This window comes from Apaloderma vittatum, unplaced genomic scaffold (assembly GCF_000703405.1).
Source record: "Apaloderma vittatum isolate BGI_N311 unplaced genomic scaffold, ASM70340v1 scaffold5049, whole genome shotgun sequence".
Classification (NCBI taxonomy): Eukaryota; Metazoa; Chordata; class Aves; order Trogoniformes; family Trogonidae; genus Apaloderma; species Apaloderma vittatum.
In genome coordinates this window covers 91,558-118,838 of record NW_009733443.1, presented here as the reverse complement: position 1 = coordinate 118,838, position 27,281 = coordinate 91,558, and the positions used below count along the sequence as shown (strand labels likewise).

Sequence of the window (27,281 nt, the reverse complement as noted above, 5' to 3'; positions counted from 1 at the left end):
CGCCAGGCCCGGCCGCCGCTTCTCTTCTGCACAAGGAACCTACTCGGTTGATGCCGGCCCCGCTGAGCCTTTAGTGCACAGGGTTCTCGTTTTCTGAAACCAGGGAAATAACTTTGCCCTCCCTTTAGCTGCGGCGAAACTGAGGCACGGGCAGCAGAACGGCTTGGCCAAGGCCCCACAGGAGCTCGGCAGCTTCTCTCCTGGACCACAGGCTCTGATGTGACCTGTGATTAACAGAAACCGTTTGTCCATGTTCACTGGTCTGTGAGGACGTTACTGGGTATCCCGTGTTGGCTCTCTGGGTCACTCAAGAGCTGGTTGTTCACTTGGCGTGTCAGCCTCAGGACACGCTTTGCCCAGCCTTCAGGAGAGGTCTTCCTCATTCTTTGGAAGATCCTGTGGCTGCAATTTATATAAATGCATCGTGTGCACCTGTACTTGTGAATCACTGTTGTGACACATGAGTGTTATGACTCACGTCTTTCGGCTTTAAAAAACCAGCAAGACTGATACACCCTGTTCTAAGTAGCTAGGTGCCAGGTTTTGTACCTTCTCTGCACCTCTTCTGCTGTCGTGGGAGCCCGCTCCTTTCTCAACATCGTGACAGCGCAGTTCTTTTCTTTGTGGGATGTTGAATGTGAGATAACTTGGACGTGGAAAGAAAACTCCATGTTTTGGCTTCTTTGGGTCATGCAAGAACTTATTCCATTTTGCCGTAGCAATAATGATTTAATTGCAAAGTAGGTGAGACCTTTCCCTAGAGGTAGGGCTGGAAATGACGTATTCCGATGTGGAAAACGGTATTTCTCTCCTGCTTTTGCTTCTCTTTCACTCCAAAGGCAGGAGAGGTTTTCTTGACATTCACTAAATTAATGTTTGTTTGCTGTGTTAATTTGAAGTCACTGCCACATAGATTAAAACATGAAAATGTGTTTATTGTGGGAGTGACACTTAGCTGCTTACTGAGGGTGGTATTGACTGCCATGTTTTCATGAATGTGTGTTTGAAATCCATTTTTTTTTACAGATATGTGACATTGTATAGAAGGATCTATGCTGAAAATGGACAGAAAATGGACTAAATTCTTCTTCATTTAACTCAAAAGATAATTTAGCAGTGACTACTTCTAAACTTTTTTAATGTGGCTAGGTCCAGTTTAGTTTCATTTATACAGACCAGATCAAACCAGGTTATCATCCACTTCAGGCATATCTCTTATTAAATCAGTAGTATTGGCTGAATGGATAGGATCACATTAATTCATCTGGAGCTAGAGGGAAGTTCAAAGCTGTGAAGAAATTGACTGTTAGGGCTCGTCTGATAACAGGCAAAGGACTTGCAAATGACATTTGTAACAGCTGGTTTTCAGCAGTTTCTGCAGAACTGGATAGGAGACTTAAAATAGGAATTAGACTGTCAGCTCTAGGTAACCCTGTTATCAAGATAGCATTAAAAAGAGCAAATGTGTATGGAAGATACGATACACAAACAAAACTAGAAAGTTTTGCATTTGCAGTGGAACCTGTGAAATCATGTATTGAAAAGGCACTGTTGAACTTCATTTATTCTTTATAGATCAAGTAGATTGTATTTTAGCACACCCTTTGCTGAAAATTTGAGGAAAAAGCTCATTTTGATTCTCTGTTGGCCAGTATTCTGCATGTAAGAATATGCCCTGCAGTTACTACTTCTTAAATAATATAGAACAGGATTTATGTGATTAAAAAGCTGAAGGACAGGTCTCCTATGTAACGTGTTCTTGAAAACCAGAAATCTTTCAGGTTATGCCCCTTTGAAATATTACTACACCTGCATATAGCAGTGAATCTGCAGTAGGAGAATCTGTGTTCTAACTAAACTAATTAACACTTTGCTGATGTGTCAGGTTGTTAAAACAAAATGCAGGTTTATAATTTTTGCAGAGTAGCAGATGCTGCAGAAGGAGAGAGGCAGACTGGGAGATGGGATGAGTGTTACAGAAGAGGACAACACGCTGAGGCCACTGGGCTGGTGTTGGTTCAGTTTGGCTTCGTGGCTGGTGGGGCAGCACCGAGTTTGGGGTCAGCCGCAGTGTTGGTTGCCATGTGCCTGGCTGGTTTTTGGGATGTGAGGGAGGGAGCTGCAGGTACTCTGTGTACACATACGTTCAAGGGAGCTTTAGAGGAGTATAGAGGCATAACGGATACAGCAAGATTGGCGGTATTATTTTATTATTTTTTTTGAGAGTCTAGGCAGCGTATAACAGATTTCCTGAGGAGAGGAAGCTTTGATAGGCTTGCAGAAAAAGCTCTGCAAAATTTGTTTTGCAAAATCCCCCTGAAATTCAAGGTCATTCTGTGTGTATATGTGAATTACCTTTTAATGTGAACGTCTGAAAGAGGGGAGAAATGCAGAAAATACCATATACAAGCATAGAGCGTGAGTAAACAGTGGAGCCTTTATATAGGGTTCTTCCATTGCACTGTACTTGGCATTGGCATCCTTGTAACTAGAGTGGTACTCCAGCCGAATTATGGGATCTTCAGAGGAAAGGTTGTGGTTGTGATTTTCGTATAAAGAAGTGCTGCGAAGAGCCATAAGGCAATTAGGAAGCTGGAGGACTCCCCTGAAGGGAATGGTACTGTATTGAATGGCTCATTTCACCTGCAATTAAAATTGCAAAAGTGTTCCCAAACATTTAAATGTAAAGATGACATAAGGAGAGAATTTATATTTGGTATGAAAACGCTGCATTATAACTTTTGACAGAAGAGATTCGCATAAAGGAAATTTATTGTTGTGTATCAGGAAGAACTGGGTTAAACAGATGAGCGACTTCTAGAGAAATGGTTTGTCTGTGGTGTCATCCAGTTATTTCTGAAGCTCAACCAAGAAGGCTGAGCCCAACACAGTTATTCTGGTCAGTCTTTAGGTGAGGAGTTACTGGGTGATCTTTTGAAAGGGTGGAACTTCTGTCCTATCTAGCAGGATTCAGTGTGTTGCAAAGTATGTTTAAAAAAGTTTATATTTCTGTTTAATAGCTGGGCCTGGCTGGCTAGAACATGATGTATTTTGAGAAACGACAGATCTTGAAATGGCAAGATTTGCTTTTCAGCCCTTGCTTTTAGTTATTAAAAGAACACTATAATGCTGTTTTTTCCCTCCTTACTACTTCTGACAAAGTTTTAGACCTATTGATACAGGAACCGATTTGATACCTGTAGAGAGCTGCTTTATTATTATTATTATTATAATTTTGTATTTTAAACTGAGCTTTATCCATAGCAATGGTGGCATTTTCACATGCTTCTTTATCAGAGATGAGTTGTGGCAAACACCACTGTTAGCCAGATCCACATCAAGGACTGTGTTGGGTTGTGTTCTACAATTTTGAAGCCATCACTGCATGTAATTTCTGTGAAATCCTGGTGGTTGTGAGGATACTTGGCTTAGTCATCTTAGATGTGCTGATGTTAGCACCTGAACAGTGCTGCTGGATTACCAGTGACGCTGAAGTGATAAATACTAGTTTAGTAAAGAATAAGTGTTGAACTGTGTTTTGGGTGTTTATATTAACTATGTGAATAAATGTTTGCACAGGTTTAGATATTAGGCCAACTAAAATAAGAGGGTTTTGTTTTTTACAATGAGGTCTCTACCTTCAGAAAACATTGTTGGGTGGAGAAATAATCTTAACTATTGTGTGGTATTTTTATGGAAGATCCAGCAAGTATTACAGAAGAAACTTGAGTAACCTGATGTTCTTAGCATCACTCATGCCCTGATTTTCCTTCTGGGGAAATCAGGTTTTATGCTTGCTGGAGTATTTTTTTTTTTCTTTTTCCTTTTCTCTCTCCTTGGTTTCTGCAGCTGCAGGTTGTCCAGTGACAATCTCGCACTATTTTTGCCACAGTGCGGTGCCTTGGTCAGTTCTGCTTGTGATGCCATGTTGCGAACTGCATCAGAGAGTTGAGCGACTCACTTTGCCACGTAATTTTTTAGACAGATCAAGTTCTCAGATCTGATTTGCTGCCTCAGCTGATGGCCAAGTGTTGTGATGTAATATCTCAAATGAGTGTAACTGCTGCATGGTTCAGACACTTTGTAACGACAAGCCGTAAGCTCACCTGGAAATAAGAACAAGTTCTAAATCAGAACCAACTCTTCACAGACCCACAAAAAATTCTTTGCCAGTGGTCTGGCAATCTCTAGACTGGACGTTCAAGCCCACCACGTTAACAACAGTGTTCTCTATATTAAATATGTCAACATAAGAGATGCTGGTGTAATTGTCAATGCTGTACTTGTTCTTGATTGTAGTAGAGCTTTGAAACACTTTCAAAATGATGTGTAAGAAGCTGCTTAAGGAACAACCTGCTGTGGCACGTTGTAATAAGTTTTTATTCTGTGGCTAGGAGCCTTTTGTGGCAGATGAATACATTGAACGCCTGGCATGGAGAACACCTGGAGGAGGTTCCAGAGGTGGAGAAGCTTTTGATCCGAAAAGGTAAAATGAAAGTGTATAATGGTCAAAATGAATGTGTCTCTAATTGTATTGTTTTATGACACATATAACAGAAAGCTTGTATGTAGTGTTGGTGTGTGTCCAGGGAGTTTTTCATTTGAGAGAATTACTAGAATTTGTGACCATCAGCCAATTATTCAGAACCAGTTACTCAGTAACAAGAGTAGAGAAAGTCACTTTCTGGTTTAGACCTTTTGAATGAAAGAGAATTGGTGGTATTTGGCCTTGTCAGACATGAATGTTCTAAAGCACTAGAGTTGCCAGATTAAAGCATAATATGAGGCTTCACTGCTATGATAGACAAGTCAATTGAATGAGTTTCCTGCTAGTTTAGCTCCCTGAGGTGGCTGGTTCCAAGACCCAGTAGTTTACAGTCCTGGTGCAAATAGAAGGCGCAAACAGGTAGGATGGGAAGAAAGGTGGGAACATGGCAATGTTCATTTAGATTGTTTTAAACTGAACTTGGGAGAATTTGTGTAGTCTGTATCTGCTGAACAACTTGTTACTGCTGAATAGAGATGGGCTTGTACCTGTCTTCCTTGCTCTTAGGTGCAGACTGTGATGGTCCATCTTGAGCTAGCTTGAGGCACGTGATCCCCTGATAAACTGATCAAGCTTAATAAAATGTAAGAAAACTAACCTGACAAGGGAAAAAAAAATCTACTTTTTTTTCTAGTTGTGTGTTGAGGATTGTGGATGTGGGTGGGAGCAAGGCCAGCAAGAAGGAGATAGTGCAAGACCTTCTCTCATTTGTGGTGAGCTAGCTTGGCTCTGCTGTGAAACCTCACTCTGACGAACCAGCTCTCTGGTTACTGGGCCAGCACTGAGTGGTGCGTTGGTAGTTCAGATGCGCAGTTTTATGCAACAGTGTTTAACATCTTACCTTATACAGAGCAAGCCTTTGGATGTTCTTTTGTTTTGAAAAGAGTCCATCTCTAATAGTGCTACTTTTTAGCTTTTGTACCTGTATTCTTAGTCTTCCTAGAGACATAATGAATTTAAATGTTTTCATTTTTGACATGATTATAACCTGAGCAAGTGCAATAGCTGTTCCTCAGTGAATTCTCGTCCATGTGATCTTATTGCAGATTGAGATAGAGTTCTTAAGAAGTAGTTCAGGAATTAATAACTTCATAGACAAGCTGTTGTTATTCAGAAACAAATACAAATGCTTCATTAACATGGACAAAGTTCATTCCTTCTGGAGCCATATGACTCTTTGGAGGTATTTGAGAAGAGGAAGGAAATTGTTGGAATTCTAGCTGAGCTCTTGACATTCAGTCTTGGGCTTGTATCATATGCAGAGTTTACATGTGATTTAAGAAGGAAGAAGACTGGAAACTTTGTACCTGGTGTATACTTCAGGGTAGTTAATGATTTGTAGCAATACCAGTGTAACTTGTCTTCTATAGTTCTGCTGGTTTGCCTGCGTTGACTTCTGTGATGCACTTCCATGTTTTCCAGGACAAGTGGGAGAATCCTGCAACAGTAAATATTTTTCTTGTGGGATCTTCTAGTATTGGGCAGGGAGCCAAAATTAATATCAAAAAGAAACAGACCTTTTGCTTTATCTTTTTCTGGTTTTAGGAAAGAATGCTTTTGTTTGGTAGAAAGAATGTTGGAGTCTTTATTTCTATTCTGAGGAACCTGACTGGCAACTACCTCATACCTGAACCTACTTGATTCTTTCCTCTCTCACTGTATTGAGTACTAATGCTGAATAAGGGCTGAATCAGCACAATACTTGTTTAAAAAACAAACTCCAAACTGAACTGAATCACCTTGTTAAAATGAATAGAAACTATCTGCACTTCTCTAGGCTTCTGTTTGAAAGTATGCTTTGTATCACTTACTCTTGTTTCAGTTTCATTTTAAACACTTGTGTAAACTGAAGTCTGTTTCTTGTAATTTTCTGTGGGATCTAATGTGACATGCTTACTCTTGGGTGTCTTGCAAGCAGGAAGTGAAGGAAAGAAGTCATAAATATCTGTTGGCGATCCAGTTTCCATTAATAAGTTGTGCCTTTAAGTCAATTACTGTTGTAAAGATATCACTTGAAATAGGTTTTTAGATCAATACAATGAGCAAAAAAGGCAGTTCACCTGCTCCAGTCAGCAGGGTGAAAGCCAGTCATTTTAGCAGCAGAAGTTAAAACTGAAAATGCAGTGACCCTCCATTCAGCTAGAGAGTCAGATGTTGCTTGGAGAAGGCTCTAGATGTTGGTCAAGAGAGGTGCTGTGGTTGTTACTAGGAAGGAGTCGTGTTAGAGTAATATGTTCTGCTTTTGCCTTCTGGTTGCTGGCACTCTTGGCTGTGTGTGAGGAGCCAGGAGAGCAACAGCATGCTCGTTCTGCCTTTCAGCAGCACTGCAGGTTGGAAGGGCTTCATGTTCACAGTATACCTTCTGAACGGAGTATATGTGAAAATACAGATTCCTGAGTAGTGTAGAAATAGCTTCCTGAAAGGGATTCGTGTTTCCTCTCCTCTTTGACATTAAATCTGGACAGCAGAGTTATCAAATCTTTCATATGGTTTCAGTTATTAGCCTGAGTTTTATGGCTATGGAGAATCTGGGAATAATCCGTTCCCTGAGCATCAGTGTCTGGGATGTTGATAAAAGTGTAAGCTGAAAAGATGACTGGAATGGGACAGAATGGACAAAAACAAGAATGAGGAAGAGAGATACTGAGAATGAAATGGAGAATAGAGGAAATTTAAGAATGCATTCAGCTGTTCTGTGTTTGGGAAGAGTAAAATGTGAATCTGAAAGCAAAATCAAAGTGAAGGGAAAGGACAGAAAAAACCCTTAAAATGGTGTATGTTATAGGAAGAAAAGAAGTGATGTCAGGAGGCAACTTGGTTATAAGTAAAACAAAATTATGAGACTATACGGTTGTATTCGTTGCCTGTTATTAGGATGTTGAGTTATACGTTTACAGTAACATGTACAGGAGAAATATAGCCCTTACATTGAAGGGATGTAGTGGCCTAAGCTCGCTTTGTCCATATGAGACATATGGATATAAGGGGATATAAGGATTTTTGTACCTGTGGCAGAGCTGTGTGCTTGAGTGGTTGATATTTAGGTATTGCCCTCTTCCCTGGCCTGCTTCTTATGTGATCATGTAGTTTTTATGTAGGCTTAGAGTTCTACACAACTAGCATGATGTGGTTTCAAACAAAATGGCATTTGCAAGTTAGACATTGTATCAGCCTGGTAGGCAACTTCTTTGAGGTTCTTTTAAGCTCTCTGCAGAGGACAGTGTCTTTCAAAAGTCTACTTTCCTGTATTTTATTTCAAATCAGATTGTTGGAAGAATTTGTAAATCATATCCAGGAGTTACAGGTAATGGATGAAAGGATTCAGAGAAAGGTGGAGAAACTAGAACAGCAATGCCAGAAGGAAGCAAAGGAGTTTGCCAAGAAGGTACAAGAGCTGCAGAAAAGCAACCAGGTAAAATTTATGGCCGTTGCTAGGCTGTGCATCACATGCTCTACTAACATTTTGTGGTATGGCATGCTACTGTGTGAGATAAGAATAAAGAGAGTTTGATGGAAAACAATTTCCTCTGTCAAAGGGGCTTATCTGCACGTTCCATTCATGAGTGTTGGCTGTTTTGAAAGTAATGAGTCTCCACAGTAGTTTAAAAGAAGACACTAAACTTTAAGCAGTTGTGTGCGCTTAATTAGCAGTTCTGAGTAGTTCTGTAATTGTGAGGTGCAGCACCGGGAAAGCTGATACTTGCATTCACTGTGCTTCCTACTGAAATAAATCTAGTGTTTCCCAAGGTACAGTAAATGGAAGTAGTGAGGTTTATGTCCCTGTCTGTGTTCTCCCAGGTTGCCTTCCAGCATTTCCAAGAACTAGATGAGCACATCAGCTATGTAGCAACCAAGGTCTGTCACCTTGGCGACCAGCTGGAGGGGGTAAACACGCCACGGCAACGGGCTGTGGAGGCTCAGAAGCTGATGAAATACTTTAATGAGTTTCTGGATGGAGAGCTGAAGTCTGATGTTTTTACAAACTCTGAAAAGGTAAGAGCTGTCAGCGGGATGAAAGCAGTTCAAAGCAATAAGCAGTACTGCCCTAATTACAAGCTGCTACCATGACTTACCATGGTCAGACTTCAAAACGGTGAGTGACTGACTTGTTAAAGTTTCATTGTTCTGAAATGTAAATTAACAACACTAGGCTGGAGATTGCTGATTAAGCATCACTGAATACAAATGCTTTATGTGGCAATGTTGGCATTTTTCATTTTATGAAATTATCAGAGATTTGAGAAACGCTGGGAGGGCAACTTTAGAGTGCATACAATATCTGCCTTTTTCCTTTGAACCCTGCGCCTCAGATCCACCCTGTAATGCAGGACGTTTCTGAATAAAACTTCTTTGTGAAACTTCACTCTGTTGGGTCAGTCCACTGGCCTTGGATACCTTTTTGTCACAGCATGCCTTTGGGCTTTGTGTAGTCCTGTTGTTATGTCTCCACCCTCTGAATTTAGAGGAACCAGGCAGGAAAACTTCAAAGCAATGTTAAAGTATTTTGTTTTTCTTGTGCTTCAAGAATGTGTTCATGAAGCAAATACAATCTGAATGGTGTGGCTAATAGAAGTAAACTGAAGGACAAGTGTCCAGCTGTAAGCAAAAGGGCACACTTTATCTTTCAAACTGCACAGGGAAATCTGAGTTGCTGGTTTGGAGTTTTCTTGAAGTGTGTTCTGAAGAATCTTCCCATTTTCCTTAAGTTCTGTGCAGCAGTATGATTGTAGTAAGGAAAAAAATACAGTATGTGGGAACGGCAAAAGCTTGCTTTGCACATTCAGCAAAAATATATGTGCTTGAAATGCAACTCAGAAAGGACCTGAGAATAGGTTAATAGTCATCCCCCCTCTTCTGAGCTGAAGGTATCTCTCGGGGGAAATGAAAAACTAATCATTTTGTATAGTTGTATTCCCGAGAAGTCTGTTGCATAGTGACTTTCAATTCATGGTCTGTGTATATATGATAATTACCAGTTGATGGTTTGACCTGATCAAAGAGGGAGCACATTAAAAACTTCTCTGACTTCCAAGGGAGACAGAAAGGTTTCATCGTAACAAAAGCTCTTCTATGGATGGTGTTTTCTAGATCTGCATAAATTTTCTTTTTTCTCCTTTTTTTTTCCTAAGGGAAAATAAAATATTCATTTACAAGTAATTTTATGGCAACATAGTAAATAACAAAGCATAAGTTAGAACTATGTGTTGTCTGCTGAAGAATCTTATACAGAAGTCAGTTTTCACTTATACCTTAAATAAAAATTTTTGTTGGAGGATCTAGAAAACCTGGTAGATAAATAGGGTAAACCTGGAAATTGATAAACAAATTAACATTTATACACGGTGAAGAATGCCAAGATGTTCAGTAACTCTCGAAGAGGACAAATGTAGTAAAGACCAGAAGTCTTATGCCAGTCTGCAGAGGAAGTGTGTGGGAACACGAACAAGATTTTCTGGATGCACATTTTCTTATTGGGACCATGAGCCATGTGCCATCACACATCATAGCATATCTTTGAACTAAAAATAGTTTTAAAGAATGAGATAACAAATTTTCTTAAATGTGAAACCTTAATGCTTTTTCAGAGTTTCCTGATCTTTGAGCTGATGTGGATTTTAGATAGTGTTTTGGAGGGTGATTTTTTTTTTTTTTTACTGTTACATCCCTCACAAGTGTGGGTTTTTGTTTGAGGCATTCTGGGCAGGGGATACCATGAATGGAGGGGCAAGAAAAGAGCGACAAGGCAGTTATTTCCTAGGGAATTCATATTTTCTTTCAGTAGTTTCAGTTCTTAACATCTGTTGGATTCCTTTTTTCACCCTACACTCCAGTTGTTGTTTCCTATATTACTTCCCCTCAGCAGCACTGAGCAATTTCTAACTCTGTGAAAGCTTTTTGCTTTGCTGTCTTGTCGTATGTTGTGTATTATGTGTCTTCATCCTCTGAATCTAATAGTTTTCCTTGCACTGCCAGCTAACCAGGCCCTCTCCTGTACTGAAGAGTCTTGAAGTGAGAAGTCATTCCAGTTAAAACAATTAAACTATCCAAATGACCTGACAGCTCACTTGTTTATTGTGCAATAGCATTGTCCCGTGTTCAATGTGTTTACTGTTATTCTCACATCCTTTTCTCTTTGCATGTTCTGTACTCAGGTTTATTCCAGAGTGCCTTTTAATTTGTTCATACAAATTTTTTGTGTGTAAAATTCTGTATTGCCCTTATTTCTCCACAAGTGTTCAGATGGTTTTCTGATATGTCATATCTATGTATTTATAGATAGATAATTTTCAAGTTGCGTTTTACAGATTCTGTATTTATTTTGATATAATAGTTTACAGAAGCCTGATTCAATTAAAAGTGAAATATGTCCAGATTTAAGTAGAAACCGTGGAGAATTGATTTGCCATGGCTTCTGTTGCACATAAGAAAAGGACCCGAATTCAATAAAATCTAAGTTACTTAACAGCTATTGTGTGAAGAGGAAACAAAGAAAATGTTGTGTTTGTGAAGCATTTTGTTTGTTTGGGCTTTTTGTTGTTGTTGGATGGCTGGTTTTTGGTAACATCAGTAAATAACTGCTAATATCTGTACTACTCTAATGACATCAGCAATGATCACAATTGTTAGTTAGGTATTAAGGTTGCTGTAAGCCAATAGAAATAACTGCTGTTTCATTGGATTTATTTGAGGAGCGTAGCTGCTTTTGACTTAAGAGGCCATTGTAAGCTGACAGTTCAGAACATAAGCTGCTCTAAATAAGCAGAAGGGATGTACTCGATGAGAGCGCCCCTTTTTGCTGAACAACCAACCAAATGCGATTCCCGTGCTCTGTGTTCTTACCTTGTTCTACTCTTGAAAAGTGTTTCATCCCAGCCTGCTCTGAGAATGGGATTTCATTGCTTCCTTTCCTCTTTCCCCTCGCTGCAGTTCCTTGGAAGAACAAGAAGAACAAGATAAAATGCACATTCTCCATGTTCTCTTGTGTCAACTTACAGAGATTTTGATTGGTTGTAGTAGCTAGCGTTTTCATTGTCCCTTCTGAGGTGACTTCCAGTCACCGAGACAGCCATAATAAAGCCTGTAAAGCTATCCCAGAGCTGCGCCTGGTTTGTGCCAGTCAGTGCTTCGTGCTTAAATCCACGGAACTTCACTTGCAACCAGCTCCTTTCCCCACAGTTTCAAATTGGTGTTTTCTATAGTTTTAGTCAGCCTACTGAAACAAGCGCTGCTTGGGTGCATTTCCCGTGGAAGAATAAATGATAAACGGTTTTGCTATCCAGCATCTAGCGGAAAGTTGTATGATGCATTACCTGTGTTTTCTGCAGCAAAATTAGTCTGCCTGGGGAGGTGGTTGAGTCCCCATCCCTGGGTGTGTTTAAAGGTCTTTTAGATGTGGTGTTGGGGGAGATGGTCTAGGGGTGAGCTTTGTGGAGTAGGATTAATGATTAGACTCAATGATCCCAAGGGTCTTTTCCAACCTGAATGATTTCATTATTGTTAGCTTTTGTCTTCATGCAGCTATTCCAATTTTGTAGATGCATGATTAACTGACTTTCATCTTGATCTTTGTTTTGGACCTCAGTTTGCAATTTCTAATACAATTTATATTTCTCCTTCCTTGGGAGAGTTGTGAGGTACTCCAACTATGCCCTGCTTTGATCTTCTTTTTCCCCCTCCTGCTCTCTCTCTGCCAAGCATCGTCCTGGCTTTTTTGGATACAGCTCTGCAGCTAATTTCATCGATTTCAAAGAATTCAATGCCCAGGTGCTTTTCTTGACCTGTCTGAAAGGGTTGCTAGCCATTTCACTGCAGGCTAGTTGTAAGTCAGTCGGACTTTTGTCCTAATCACTTGTAAAGCATAATGTTGCAAGCTCAGTGTTACGGTTCTATATTTTTATTCCCGAATGGAAGGGCGCAAGTTTTTGTGAGACTGCTCTACCACATCCTGATCTAATCAACTCTGAGGAACTGTGGGTCTGCAAGCTGCACAGCTATTTTTGGCATAGTGCAGTGATGAGGTCTTGGTCCAGGTAGCTTAGACATCTACTCAGACATGCCCAACGTGAACTTATGATAAAAGACTTTTTATCATGGTTTGACCTATATAAATTTATGTGTTTTTTTTAAAAAAAAAATTACTTAAGCTTTATAAAAGTACACACAGGAACTTTAAGGGGTTGATGTTTTCTGCTGCTGTATCAACTCAGCCAGCTTTAGAAATAGGAACCACATGTATGAAAATTGGACAGTGGGGGGAGGAGGAAAGGAATCACTCAGAATCAGACCTTCTTTAATAATTCTATCATGTTTTATCCTTAACAGATTAAAGAGGCAGCAGATATTATTCAGAAACTACATTTGATTGCACAGGAACTGCCTTTTGACAGGTAAATTCTATCTGAACATCTTCTTTAAAAACAAATTCTTCACATAGCTATAATTTTCTGATCCCTTGTCTACTTTTTTGGTGCTTTACTTAGTGATTCGTGTAGCTTTTGAGATGGATTGTGTGCTTATTTCTCTCTCCTCTATTCTCGAATTTGTGTGAACACACTCATGTTGTAGGATCATCTTTACATACACATCCTAAACTGCTTAACAGACTTTTAATGGGATAATTTTGCTGTGCTAACTTAATGCAAGATTTGAATTAGATGCTTGTAGGTGTTTATGGATATAAAACATGTAACTTATAAGTAGAGTGTCTGTTACTCATGATCTGGGATGTCTGTGATTTCTCTTGTGATGTGGATTTGAATTTAATCGTGGTATTTTTGTCGTTAACAGGTTTTCTGAAGTAAAATCAAAGATAGCAAGTAAGTTATCTCTCCAGTTCAATCCTTATTCCTGTATTTGAATTGTTAAAGATGATTAAAGAAGTATGCAATACTGTCAGAATTACAGTTTTTGTCAGTGCTTATATTGCGTAGCCTGATGGATTTTGTTGTTATCCCCTTCCCTTTCCAGGTAAGTACCATGATTTAGAGTGCCAGCTAATTCAAGAGTTTACAGGTGCACAGCGGAGAGGTGAAATCTACAGAATGAGAGAAGTAGCAGCAGTTTTACTTCATTTTAAGGTAAAAACTGATGGTTTTAATGTAAATAGATAAATAAACGAACCCATGGTGCAGCAAGTGCCTGCTGCGAGTGAACATATTTGCAGGGGTGCAACCACCATATCAGATAATGCTTAGAACTTTAAAAATAACAAAGTGTTCCATCTGAAAGCAAATGCAGGGGAATAAGAGGTGGATGATGGGGGATTGGAGTCAGTGTTAACAGAGACCATTCTAAGATAATCTTTTCTTGTATGCGCACAAACTGACTTTCATGCTCGAGAATGTTGACACCTGTGGTGTATATCCCTGTAGAGTGGTGAGGAGTGATGTTAACGCTAGTTTTGTGACAAAAATGGGTCTGAAAGAGTCTGCATTTTCAATGAATCTGTATTTTTTTGCAGTAGCTTTTTCAGAGGTGCTGTATTTCCTTGATTTCTTTCTATACTGAAAGCATGAAGAACATACTTTAATGTCGAATTATTTTACTCCTTCCGTAGGGCTATTCCCATTGCGTTGATGTGTACATAAAACAGTGTCAAGAGGTAATGTGTTTTGTTTTACATGTATCTCTTTGGGTTTCGATTTATTTTGTCTTATAGGGGGTTGTAAACATATTATGACATCTTCTAAAACCCTAGGGTGCATTCCTGAGGAATGACGTCTTTGAAGATGCAGCCATTCTCTGCCAACGAGTGAATAAACAAGTTGGAGAAGTCTTTAGCAATCCAGAGACTGTGTTAGCCAAACTCATTCAAAATATCTTTGAAGTTAAACTTCAGGTATTTCCCAATTTTAACATGCTAAAGTTCACTGAGGAGACCTTTCGTCTGAAAATATTGTATCTAGTAATAACAATTAATGAGAATTTACAATGTTTGTAATCCTGGATAAGGATGTAGAATCACAGCTGGTTGCTCTGTAACAGTTCAGAGAAATAATCAAGCCTATAGCAAATAAAATGTCCTGTGCTCTGAATGTAGCGCAACTGAAAATACTTAAATTCAGTATGTAGAATTATAAGGGAATCAGTGTGTTCATTAGCTAATTCACAAGATGTCGTACACATACTTGATTTCTTCTGTATGCCCCCTACCAAGAACACATCAGGAAGAGAAGTTTCACATTTACTAAGTATCTTTAATCCATTCATTCTTGGAATTGGGTTTCATGTGTGAAGTTAGCATTAAAGAAGCGAGAATAACTTAGGTTGTGAATACTGTCTTACAGCTAATGCAATATTTATAGGGAAGTCTGGAAGAGTTGAAAACATTAAGTTTTCCATCTTGGAAATATGTTCAGTTAAGTGTGCAAAGTGAGCTACATCACTATTTATTCCAAAAAGCGGTTTCCCTGCAGGTATTACTCTCCTTATAACATAGAGATGGACTTGTGTTTCAGTTTGTCTCAGTTGCGACTTAGTATTTTATGGTAGATAATATTTTTGTCCAGGTATTCAATGACAAGAAGGCTCTAAGCTTGTATCTGCTTTGTCTATCTATTACGATAAGCAAATATGTAAGCATGTCCTTTGCTTACTGTCACGGCAGAAATGCCTCGAGGCCTCCAGCGCTTTTTAGTCTTAGAAAGTGTGGATTTTGTGTTTGTTGGTCAAGTGTATTTTCAAAGCGATCCATCTTTTGTCTTTGCTTCACACAGTACTGCTTTGTATTATAAAATAATTTTCTTCTAAAAAAATGTGTTTAACTCTATCTGTAGATAATGCGGGATCTGTAAATTAGGGATTTAAAAACAAAGACTATATGAATACCTTAAGTAAGACTTTGCAGTAAACTACATAGAGTCTAGCAAGTTGAAAGTTAATTTAACAGATGTACCCAAATTTTACAGAGTTACGTGAAGGACCAACTAGAAGAGCACAGGAAATCAGATGCAGAACAGTATCTTAAGAATCTCTATGATCTATATACAAGGTATTTATACATTAATGATGAAATTGTTGTAGATATTCTTTTGCAGCAGATCAATTTATTATCAAGATGTAGGCAGAGAAACAAAAAAAAATTAAACTCATAAGAATTGAGGTTTTTTTTTTTATGGTCATTAAGTCTACAATGACTGCTTTCCTAAAGAAAGTTTAAAATTGCCATTATTACTTTTCATGGGAAGTTTTGTTGTTTGTTTTTTTTTGTAAAGTGATCTTCAAGAGTAATTTTTAAACTGTGTAAAACCCAGTCCTCTGCAACTCACTGGCAACTTACTTGGTTGTAATTGTACTGTATGTAATTAAATGTGAATTATGTGGAATTCTTTACTTAAGTGTAAAGCTGCTAGAAGTCTTAATCGCAATCAGGATTCCGTTGTGCTATGTGCTTTACAAACATGTAATGCTGTAATTCATACAAATTCAACCTTCTCCTCCTCTCCCCTTCTTTGTTTCTTTTGCATAAAGAACTACTAATCTGTCAAGCAAATTGATGGAATTTAACTTGGGTACTGATAAGCAGACTTTCTTGTCTAAGCTTATCAAATCCATTTTCATTTCCTACCTGGAGAATTATATTGAGGTGGAAATTGGCTATTTGAAAAGTAGGAGCGCTATGATTCTGCAACGCTATTATGATTCCAAAAACCACCAGAAGAGGTCCATTGGCACCGGAGGGTAAGTTTCTTCTGTCAAGTTTTGTGCTTTTAAAATGGAAGGGAGGTGGCAAGGGGAGAAACATAATATTTGCCATGTCAGATATGCAATGATGAACTGCAAAAGAACAAGCTTCTGAAATGACCTACAGCTTTTTTTTTTATAATTTGCTATCACTTTATGTTAACTTCTGCTAAATAAAAGTATATTGCTCTCGGTACATGTGAAAGGTGATGCATGGTATTTATAAGCTCCTGGGAAGTGAAAAATACCAGTTAAACCTATGTTTCAACTTAGGACCCAGATCCACAAAAGGACTGAAGCAAAATTAAGGTACCTAAAGCATGTATATGTGTGTATCTAAAAGCGTACATTTTTTTTCACCTGCCCAGGTCTTGTGGTCCCCTCCCAAGACCTAGGAAGGGGAAAAGACCATAGCAATGTCAGTGAGAAAGCTCTTAATGAGCCCAGAAGATGCAATGGACTTAGAGAAAGGTAAAACAAGACTTCATTATCCTCAGGGTAGAGATACTCTAATGAAGGAGTAGTGAGGAACGGGAAAGGAAGAATTGTAACTTGCGTGAAGCAGAGGTGATAAGACTACTGCATCTTTCAAGTTGCTACTGGGTTCAGTGTGTCAGGCATGAGAAGTGATTTGGAGAGAACAGCAGCAGCAAAGTAATTAAATGAATTAAAAAAAACCCCACAGATGAAGATTTAATTTTCTAGGGGAAAATTAAATTGGTTGTAGTGACTGACTTTATGGGTTGTTTTATGCATGGAAATGTGTTGGAGCATGCTTGACTAAATCAGGACTGCCGAGCAGATAGTGGATGAGGATGAGAGGATTTGTGGGCATGGATAAGAGAAAGCTCTCATTAGTGTTTGGAAAGTACAAGGTGTCAGTCTGTGTGGAGGCTACACTTCGTCCACAGGGCATAAGTGCCGTAAGATTCACTTGAAATCACTCTCATTCTGCAATGGGGAATACCCAGTCCCGTGGTGTGAGCGTGCCATGGTAGAACACAGTTAACCGTGGGATCAGAGCTGGTAGTTTTGCATTTACCCACAATTTTTTTAAGCTTGCGAGGCTGTCTTAATGCTTGCATATCCTAAACTGTGTCTCGGGTTCTTGTTTAAGTTAACAACAATTCAACACTGTTGAATTTGAGCATCAAAATTTCCACACAGTGAAATCTTCTTTTGGTGTGTCTTTGTTCTAGTATTCAAGACCTCAAAGAGAGAATAAGGCAACGTACAAACTTACCGTTGGGGCCAAGTATTGACACACATGGAGAAACTTTTCTGTCGCAAGAAGTGGTGGTTAACCTTTTGCAAGAAACTAAACAAGCTTTTGAAAGATGTCACAGGGTAAGTTTGCTTCCTGTGATCTCCCTTAGTGGTATAATTTTGTGCGTGAAATTAAATCTTATGGTTCATTTTTCAGTTGAAGTGTGATGGGAAGGAAGGATGTTATCAAACAAATTATCTTTTGTGTTTTTTACTGAATCGGAGTCATGGTGGGGGCTAAGGATTTGCTTTTTAAACGTGGATCTAGTTGTATTTTCTCATTTTTAATACTGTCTGGTTTTGGCAGAAGCGGAAGAGGGTTAAACCTATTGTCTACATTGCTTTTCTTACTAAATTAGACCCAAAGCTTGAAGCCTTTGGTGTAATTTTTTTCCTGCTTTAAAAAATACAGTGAATAGTTCAACATTTATTTTCCTGTGTCTAGTGCTATTTCTTCTAACATTAGAAAATATAACCAATAAAATACTGAGAGGAATAATCTTTAACATGGTTTACTTTGGTAACCCTCTACTGTTCTTCAAATGCTTTAGTCTAATAAAAAAGGAAAAAAAAAGTGTTTTGCTTCTGATTAAATCGGTGGGTTTACTGCCTATCAATCACTGATTTGTCTGATACTTTAGTGTAAAGGAAACTGCTTAAAACTGAATTGCGAACTTAAATGCCAGGAATTTATTAGCTGACTACACTGATTTCTGACATTTCAATGCCTCTGATGTTCTAATTTAACTTAGTGCGGAAAATCTTCACGTTTTAGATGTTTAGAAGTTAGTATTTCTTAGACTTCAAGGGGCCAAAGAAAGAAGAAAATGCAGCTGCAGCAGCGTTACCTGCACGCACTGGGATGCCCACCTTCCTGACTTTTTCTAATTGTGTACAACTTTTTGTTTTGTTTTTGTTTTCTATTTGGTCTGAAAACAATTGAATGTGTTGGGGTGGGAACCAGTGCTAAGCAGATTTTGGCATATAAGGAGATCTTTAGAATTACAGGTGTAAACCTCCATTATCGTACATGCTGCTAGGCTTTTGTTTGTGGTCAGGGCAACGCACCGTGCAAAAGAGAAGTTAAACATGTCCCTGGCTAACTAATTGTAATATTTTTATTTATGTGACAGATAGAGTGTCTATCCCAACTATAGGAAAAATAAGTTGGTAATTCTGAATAACTGTATGTTGCAGCATTTGGTGTTTGGGTTTCTTTGGGAATACAGCAGAAAATTTTAGGAGTGTTATGTAAATTAACTTGAATGGCAGTAGTAATCTTTCTTACTCTTAGCTTCATAAAGTCTTCACATAATTCCTTAAAAACCAAAGCCGTATTTCTTAGTGCAAAAGCCCTGTCACGTTTTTCTTTAGCAAAGGTGTTTACTGACAGGTTGCTTGCCAAAATCCCAAGTTGCTTGCAGCTCATGAAGGTACAGATGCTCTGCATGTGTGGGGGCATTATTTCACTTAATAAAAAATTGTCATGCTCCATCGACTCCAGCTGAGCTGAGATAAACGCAGCTGAGGTTGAATCTGCATTATTGTTATCTGCAGTAGAGTGGTGGTGGTAAAAGAACAGCTGCCCTGGGTGACACTGAAGGTCTGTTTAACACAGAGACCTGTCCCTGACTGTAGTCAGTGGCAGAAGTGTAGTAAAAGAGAAAAAGAAAGGCAAGGTATAGATAGGGTCATTTTTCAATTTTTTTTTTTTCTATATACATTTTCCCGGCATCTGGTTTATATAGTTTAGGTAATTCCTGAGATTACATCTGGACAATTGTGTGTTAATGACTATTGATGAATTATTTCCTTTATTATTATTATCAGAAGCTGTTTATGCTTTTGCTTTTTGTAGCATCCTGTAGTGCCCTAGCTTCAGTTTACGTGTTAATGCTGAAGGGCTTATTGATATTAAAGGCTGCTCCTGAACAGTTCTTGCTACGGATACTCATCATTTAGAATAAAATTCCAATTATTCTGGAATACTTGTTAGATTTTAAGCTTATCCTCTGTGCAATATCAGATAAACTTTCAAATATATGTAGAACTGACCTTTAGGATAATTTTTTTTTTTCTTTAAAGCTCTCGGATCCATCTGACTTACCCAAGAACGCCTTCAGAATTTTTTCTATGCTTGTAGATTTCTTATGTACTGAACACATCGATTATGCATTAGAAACGGGCCTTGCTGGTGAGTATAATATTTTCTGAGCATTTCATTTGATTGACCTTTTTCTGCAGGTGATCTTTGCAGAGCCTTGCTGTGCCTTATTGATTGGCCTTGTTCAAAATGTATTGGTTAAATGAAATTCGTTTTATGTATTTGGGAGTCAGCATTTAATGTCTTCTAAAGTGTAACTTCGATTTTGGGGAATTGATGCACAGATGGAAATGTGCCGCTGTCCTCAAAACCATTTGTATCACAGAAATTGGGACAGCAGCACTCCCTACCTCTTCTAATTGTTCTCTGTGCCATAGCAGGAGAATATTTTTATACTGAGGTATAAGTATAAAGGTATAAGACTTACATTTTATAAAGATTCCATGCTTGCTTGTAAACTGTGCATTTTAAAGAGTGACAGTAAATAAGAAAACTCCTTGTATTAAAGAAGTTAAAATGTCAACATCTTTCTTACATGAAAGCCGAAAGCTTGTGTTCTGAAGAATTATTTGAATTGGCTGTTCCATTTTACTTTTAGAAATTTTTAAAGGAAGATATTTCAGTGCTTATGGATATTACCTGATATAGCTATGAGAAGTATTCTCTATAAGGCACCATGGTAAATTTTTGAAACTAAGCCTGTGATTTAAGCATTCATGACAAAATTCTGCATATTTAAAAAATCACCATGCTAATTCTAAGAACTGCATATCGTTACAATTCTAATGAAACCTTCTTTGCTTTAGGCATTCCCTCTTCTGATTCAAAGAATGCAAATCTTTATTTCTTGGATGTTGTCCACCAGGCCAATACTATTTTCCATTTATTTGACAAGCAGTTCAATGATCATCTGATGCCATTGATCAGGTACCTTTAATTTGATTAGCATTTCCTTTGTGAATGGCCACTTCTGTTGAAGAAAACAATTTTTTTTTCATTCCTCATCTCTATTAAGATATGTAATAGAATGGGGAAGAGGGAAACCAGTGAGCTGTGTTTGCTCACCTGCCTGCCAGGGACTGGCAGGAGCTGCAGGGACCTGCTCAGGAGTGCTGCCTCACGGTGTTCCCCGGCCACAACTGGCAGACCCTGCTCGGGGTCAGGTGTCTCTCCAGCCTGTTGGTTTGTTGTTCTGAAGCCAGCTCGCTCCATCTAAACCAGTCATTTTTCATGGGATGGGAAATGTTCACAAAATCCTGTTTTAAGTAGCAGACTCAGCAGACAAATTTGTTTTGATGATTGAATGCTCTGTCACACACCCAACCCTCTGTGTACTGTTGCAGTTCATCTCCAAAATTATCTGAATGCCTTCAGAAGAAAAAGGATATCATAGAACAAATGGAAGTGAAGCTAGACATGGGCATTGATAGGCAAGTAGAAATTTAAACTTTCTATTAATCCTTAATTCTTTTAAAACTCCTTGTGATGTAGCTTTCCTTTTAAAGATGAATTATTTCTGAATGCAAAATTGTTCATTTTTTTTAAAAAAAACACCCCATATATATGCATTATTATGCATAGGAAATTTGAATTTTATTTGTTATAAAGGTTCATATTTTTTATGGTGGATTTCTGACCCATAAATACTTCTAGAAGAACGTTAAAAGGATTTTCATTTTGGTGAAAGAGTGCAATAATTCAATTTTACCTTATTGTCTCAAACTACTTTTTTCTACTTTAAAGGAGGGAGGAATGATGATTGAAATAGGTTAAAGACTTGCAGGATTTCCATCAGGAGCAAAGTTTGACAAAAATAGGTTACATGATTTGCTTCAATCTGTGCAGTGCTGTGGATTAGACCTAGTCATAGAAATCTGTAGACCTGGAATAATTTTGATCCTGAAATTGACTTGCTTTGAGGTTATGACTCATTTAATCTTTTTTTCTTTTTCCATTCCAAATAAAAATTTGGGGATAGCTATAAAAATAAATTAAAATCATAGCTGGTTTGTAGCAGAGGAAAATAACAAACTAGCACACTTAATATTAGGAAATTCATCTTTTGGGCGATGCCTTACTTTGGTCAGGGAAGCATGTAGTGTTCCCATGTTTTAGGGTGGCATTACTCTACCTAGAACATGTTAGCTCAGCTCTCGGTGCCTGTTTTCTCTCTGCAGTAACAGAAACAAACCATCCTGTGAGTAATGAGGGTAACGTGGTGTACTCTGGAAGTCGTTATTAAGGTTTTAGTAAGGATCACCCATACTGGAGAGCGGTAAGAGCAGCACTGTATAGGAGAAGCAGGCATTGTATTTGCATCCTGCTGGGTGTTTTCTGCAGAGAGATGGGGAAGAGATTAGATTTATTATTTGCACCTGCATCTTCTGTAGATGTGAAATGAAAGGTGGAGATGATAAAGGATGTGTAAGTGCCAGTTGAGATTTTTAGCTGCTCCTATTGGAAGAGACCTTAGAGGTTTAAACACAAACTCTGGAATACTTGAATCGTTAAGGCCGTAACCTTAGATGTAGACAGATGCAGGTAGGTCATCGGCATTAGAGTAGTTTGTAACTGTAAAATAATTACTCTCTTAAAAGTGATAGACATAGAACGAATCCCTCTTCGAAAATGGTATGCTCAAAGGTTTGTGGGTGCAGGCTTCAAAAACACTTGTGCTTTGGCCCATATGAAACAGAGGTTATTATTTTTGAGGTGAATGTTACATGTGAAGTGTGTTTGCATGCTTGCCTACATGCTGCTTTGTGATGACACTAATGCTGTTCAGAACTGATTGACTTGCTGAAAGGAATGATCGAGTTTAAAAAAGAAAAGCAAATTTCTAAACGTTGATGGTTTTAACATTACCCAATCTGTAAAAGTAAAATCACAGCTTCTTGAATGCTTTTCATAGCAATTGCCTACCTCTGTAAAAGCGATTTATTAGCCAAACAAAATTAGTCCATTCTTTTAGTATATATTCTGTATAAATAGCATTCTGGGAGCATTTAGTGAAAATGGAAATTGAGGAAAATGTAAGATGTAATTTCTTTATTTCTCTTGATATGTGAATTGATGAATGCGATATGCCTGAATTCAAGTCTGAGCTCTGCGCACAGGAGAAAAGGACCTTTGTTGGATACGTATATATTGTTCTCCCCTTAACATTAACCTGAATCCTTCAAGGCCTGTCATGGCCTTGACTGTGTTTTCTCTGGGGAGGTTGAAATTGGGGCTGAGGGGGATGAGGAAAGGAAGAAAAAAAGAAAGGAGGGACAGGGGGAGGTTCCTGGCAAAGGCAGGCACGGAGGGAGGTACACAGCCTCTCTCGGCTGCTTTGCTGTTTGACCTTTGGTTTGGACTTAAAAGTAAACCAGGGCCTTGACTTCAGATAATGTTCTGAAAAGATAAATCCTATAAGGGAGAAGTAAATGACACGATAAAATTCTATTAAATTTCTGAAAACAACAGAACCAACCAAGCTCTCACAAAGAAGCTTCGTTTTCCAAGTGTTTCCTGGTGCCTGCTCCTGAGAAATACACAACGTGATCTGATCCTGCCGAACTCTTTGGAATGTTTCCTTTAGCTTTCTGATGCCCTCTGCATTGAAGACCACTACACAATTTCTCTGAAGAGCTAAATTTGAATAGATTACCTTATAATTAATGTGTTCCCTTTAAAACCAGCTGGCCAGCATGCTATGTGCTGTGCTTCAAGATGCTGAACTTGGAGGAAAGATTCTTTTCTATTTTTTTTTTTTTTTTTTTTTTTTAGAGTGGCCGGGTTGTTTTTTTTGGTTGATTCTCCTTTTCCAAAAGCAGTTGTGCTTACTTAAATCAAGTGTATCTTCTGTACTGAATTGCATTGCAACTTCAGCAGAGTGTGTATGTGTGTGTGCATGTTTGTCAAATGAATTATTTCCTTTGACATGTCCTAGCATAAATACTTGCTTTTAAGGTATCTTCTGTAGATTACTCGAATGTTAGGTGCTGGGGTTTTTTTACCTCATGGATTTATGATGCTTGCTTTTGCGTCGAGTCACACTAACATATGTCAATATAAAAATCCAAGAAAATTAAGATGTTCCCTTCAAAACCCAATCTGCATTTGTAACTTTAAAGGACACTGAATTGTATGATTGGACAGATGAAGCACATCTTGGCTGCAGAGCAGAAGAAGACAGATTTTAAACCAGAAGATGAAAACAATGTTTTGATTCAATATACTAATGTAAGTAAACTAAGTAAATTAATACTGATGAACTGAGACTTAACTGTTCCATTTCCCACTAAGCACCTCCAAATTCTGTGGGCTATTTTCTCAAGCTGAAAAGGAACATGAGCGGTTTTGTATTTAGTGTCAGATAAAATCAATAGGTGCTGGATGAACTGTCATGTTCTTTCCCCACCTCCCAAGAGGCCCAGATTTGGAACAAGGGTTTTAGCTGATAATTAGCTTTAAGCTATCAGTTTCAGGAAATCAATTACCAGGTACTCTCTAATTGATGAGTAGCTTTTCCCCTTAGAATGGCAGGAGTATGACAGAGCTTCATGGGTATGACATGAATGTTCTTTGCTGCAGAACGTTATCTCTCTACCACCAAATCTGTCTGTGTCCCAGCCTGTGGGCTGCAGTGGAGCTGAGTGCTGGGGTACATCAGGCTCCCCTTGTTGGGGAACAGTGCAGAGAGGAGAACAAGCTACAGTCACTGGGAGAGTGTTCCCTGAATGCCTGCAGCCAAGTGGGAATGGGAGAGGTGGAGCAGGAGGACTTAGAGGCTGGTACTATGTGGGAGGGGTGCAGGTGCCTTCATGGCTGTTAATTTATGTTTACAATTGCAGCTGACAAGAGCTTTTTAATCACTTTTCCTCTCCCCCCTGCCCCTCCTTGGCTGATCATTGTGTGAGTTAAAATACCAGATTGAGTTGTTCTATTCTGAACTGGTATGAGCTATAATTTAATTGAATATTGTCTTGCATCCATCTTTCTAATTGCGTTTTTGTGTCTTTGTATGGCAAATAAAACTGTTGGAAACCTATTAACTGGAAAATTACTATTTTCAGTGATATGTTGTGGGAAGTTTAAAGGCTGATGCTCAGCTTGTGATGTGGAAGCCACTTGGAAAAGACCAGATTTCTGAAAAGTTACCAAATTTATTAATTTTTTTTTCTTTAGGCTTGTGTTAAAGTCTGTGGCTATGTTAGAAAGCAGGTGGAAAAGATTAGAAATTCTATGGATGGTAAGAATGTGGACACAGTTTTGATGGAGCTTGGAGTTCGCTTTCATCGTCTTATCTATGAACACCTACAGCAATATTCCTACAGTTGCATGGGAGGCATGTTAGCTATCTGCGACGTGGCTGAATATAGGAAGTGTGCCAAAGACTTCAAGGTAAGCATGTACAGGTTGGTGTTGTACAGCCATGTTGAAATTAGCAGCAGGACTTTATTTTTTATCAGATGTTTTTTCTTTGGAAAAATAGGTTGTTTCTATTTGAACATCACAGTTTTGCATACTGGTGTTATATATTCCTTCACTAGACGAGCAGCTCTTCATCGTGACTGAAGACCAGTTCCCTGTTTGCATGTTTTTGCTTGCAGGCTGTGTGTGTATATTGAAGTAGTGTTGGGTTTGCATTATTATGTCTTCTATGTGTAATTTTGTGTGTGTGTGCACATCCCACACAGATGTGTGTGTGTGTATATTTATGCACACGAGGAGAGAGCGATAGATGTGAATTCTCTTTTGGGAGGAAGTATTCGGAAGATCTAGATGGATATTGTGTTACGAGACTTCAGGCAACTCTAACTCATCTGTTGTTGTTTTCTTTTTCTCTTTTAACTACAGATTGCGCTGGTGTTACAACTCTTTGATACTTTGCATGCACTTTGCAATCTTCTGGTTGTAGCCCCGGATAATTTAAAGCAAGTTTGCTCAGGAGAACAACTTGCTAATCTGGACAAGAACATCCTTCACTCCTTTGTTCAGCTGCGTGTTGATTATAGGTCTGCTCGTCTTGCTCGTCACTTCAGCTGAGAGCATGGAAAGGGGTGTTGTACCTTTGGGCAGGCCTTAGTTGTTAGAAAGCACAGGAAATGATTTCTTACCAAACCATGGTTGTAACTTTTGTGGGATAATGACTGTTCAGAATAAAGCAGCAGCAGCCATATTTAAACCTGACTATGTAGAAGGTGAGCAGGTAAAAGTCTGAATATTTCATGTAAGCTGAAGTTCTCCCAGTGAAGAAGTTTGCTAATCTACTTGCTACTGATTTTATTTTTTATTGGAAACATGTCGGTGTAGGAAAGCAAGTGGTGCGTTGAAAGTATTTTAGTCTTCGATATTGAATTATCAGATACCATTTGTTAGACTTGAACTACAGAGCATAGCGTAGGTAATGGATTACATAGAGTAGACCAGTGTAAAAACATGCTTCATCAATTTTAATGACTTAGACTTCAGCACAGCTAATCATAATCAAATTATCTTTGATTGGTGTTTCTAAGTCATTTCTTTCATTTAAAACGTTACCCTGCTCAATGTAATTTCTTGCTCTAATTAATTAGCTTGGAATTTCTTTGAGATGTAGGAGTAAAAGCAACAGTTTCCCAGAAAGATGTAATTTATTAATTGTGTAACATTCTAAACAGAACTAAAGTGGTGAAAAGTTTTAGGGTGTGGTTTTTTTTGGTTCTTTGGCTTTGATTGGTTGGGATTTTTTGTACCTAATAGTCAAGGGCCTGCTGAAATGTGTTGGCATTGTATGATCTGACATTACTGCTTGTTTGATACTGGCACACTGAATTTTATGTATGCTCAAAAAGTAAATGCAGCTGCATTCCCTGAGGCATTCTTATTACAAGGTGAAGGTGCCCATTGCTGGGTTAATGTAAGAGAACTTTCTCTCGTTTTGTATGTAAATAAATCCAAGTTACAATGCAGTGAAAGGATAAAATGTAGCCCAGTTTTTCAGACGTGGAGGGAATGGACAGCAGCTCTAGCAAAAACCTAGAGCTGAAAATTCCTATGCTGAAGACAACTGATCCTCAGTGCCTGAGCAATATAAAATGTTGAAGTGTGCAAAAGCTCCTCTTCCACTGATCATAACTTTAATACTGGAGACGGACTGCTTCCGGGTCTGTTGTGCTCCAGTGTTTGTTCCAGGTCTTTCTGAGATGGACCCATAGTGTGCGTATAGTGAACTGAAACGGGAGTGATATTTGAAACATCTGGGGCAGCTTTTCCACAAGCCATTGAAAATCATTGTAAATAGACCAGTGTTCAGAGCTCTTGTGGGAAACAGGTTGGAACTGCTGTGGTTTGTGTCTTCAGTCTGACTTACATCATCCCTGAGAAAATCAGCTGTAACACTTTATTTCTCCTGTGGCCTCAGTGTATGTTCTGGAAACTTTCTCTCACATCTTCAGAGCAGCATTTCTATGGATTTATTTTATGGGTCGGTCAAATTATTTTCTTCTGTTAACGTATTCCCAGGTGTAGCCAATATTGACAGATGTGTGTGGAGCTTCTCTTGGTCAGTTGAGGTTGTTCTGCTTTATTTTCTATTTAGCAGAGCATTATATCAGCAAACAAGAGAATGGATGCCAGACTGTCTCAAAGTATTTGGGGAGAGGGGCTGCTTTGCAGAGCTGCGTAGCTCTCTTCTTCGGCCGTGGCAAAGCCACA

At 38.6% G+C, this 27,281-nt stretch overlaps 1 protein-coding gene across 1 annotated transcript; it reads left to right on the top strand.

Moving 5' to 3' along the window:
• The first annotated feature begins 7,816 nt into the window (after window positions 1-7,816).
• On the top strand, window positions 7,817-26,577 carry EXOC5 (exocyst complex component 5). Its single transcript, XM_009875890.1, has 17 exons — window positions 7,817-7,958; window positions 8,345-8,539; window positions 12,869-12,933; window positions 13,334-13,362; window positions 13,514-13,623; window positions 14,103-14,147; window positions 14,244-14,384; window positions 15,454-15,536; window positions 16,016-16,225; window positions 16,502-16,537; window positions 17,428-17,575; window positions 19,580-19,688; window positions 20,405-20,525; window positions 20,942-21,028; window positions 23,717-23,825; window positions 24,771-24,986; window positions 25,443-26,577. The coding sequence occupies exons 1-17, from the start codon at window positions 7,854-7,856 to the stop codon at window positions 25,629-25,631; spliced, it is 1,998 nt and encodes a 665-aa protein (XP_009874192.1). The 5' UTR covers window positions 7,817-7,853; the 3' UTR covers window positions 25,632-26,577.
• The last annotated feature ends 704 nt before the right edge of the window (window positions 26,578-27,281 follow it).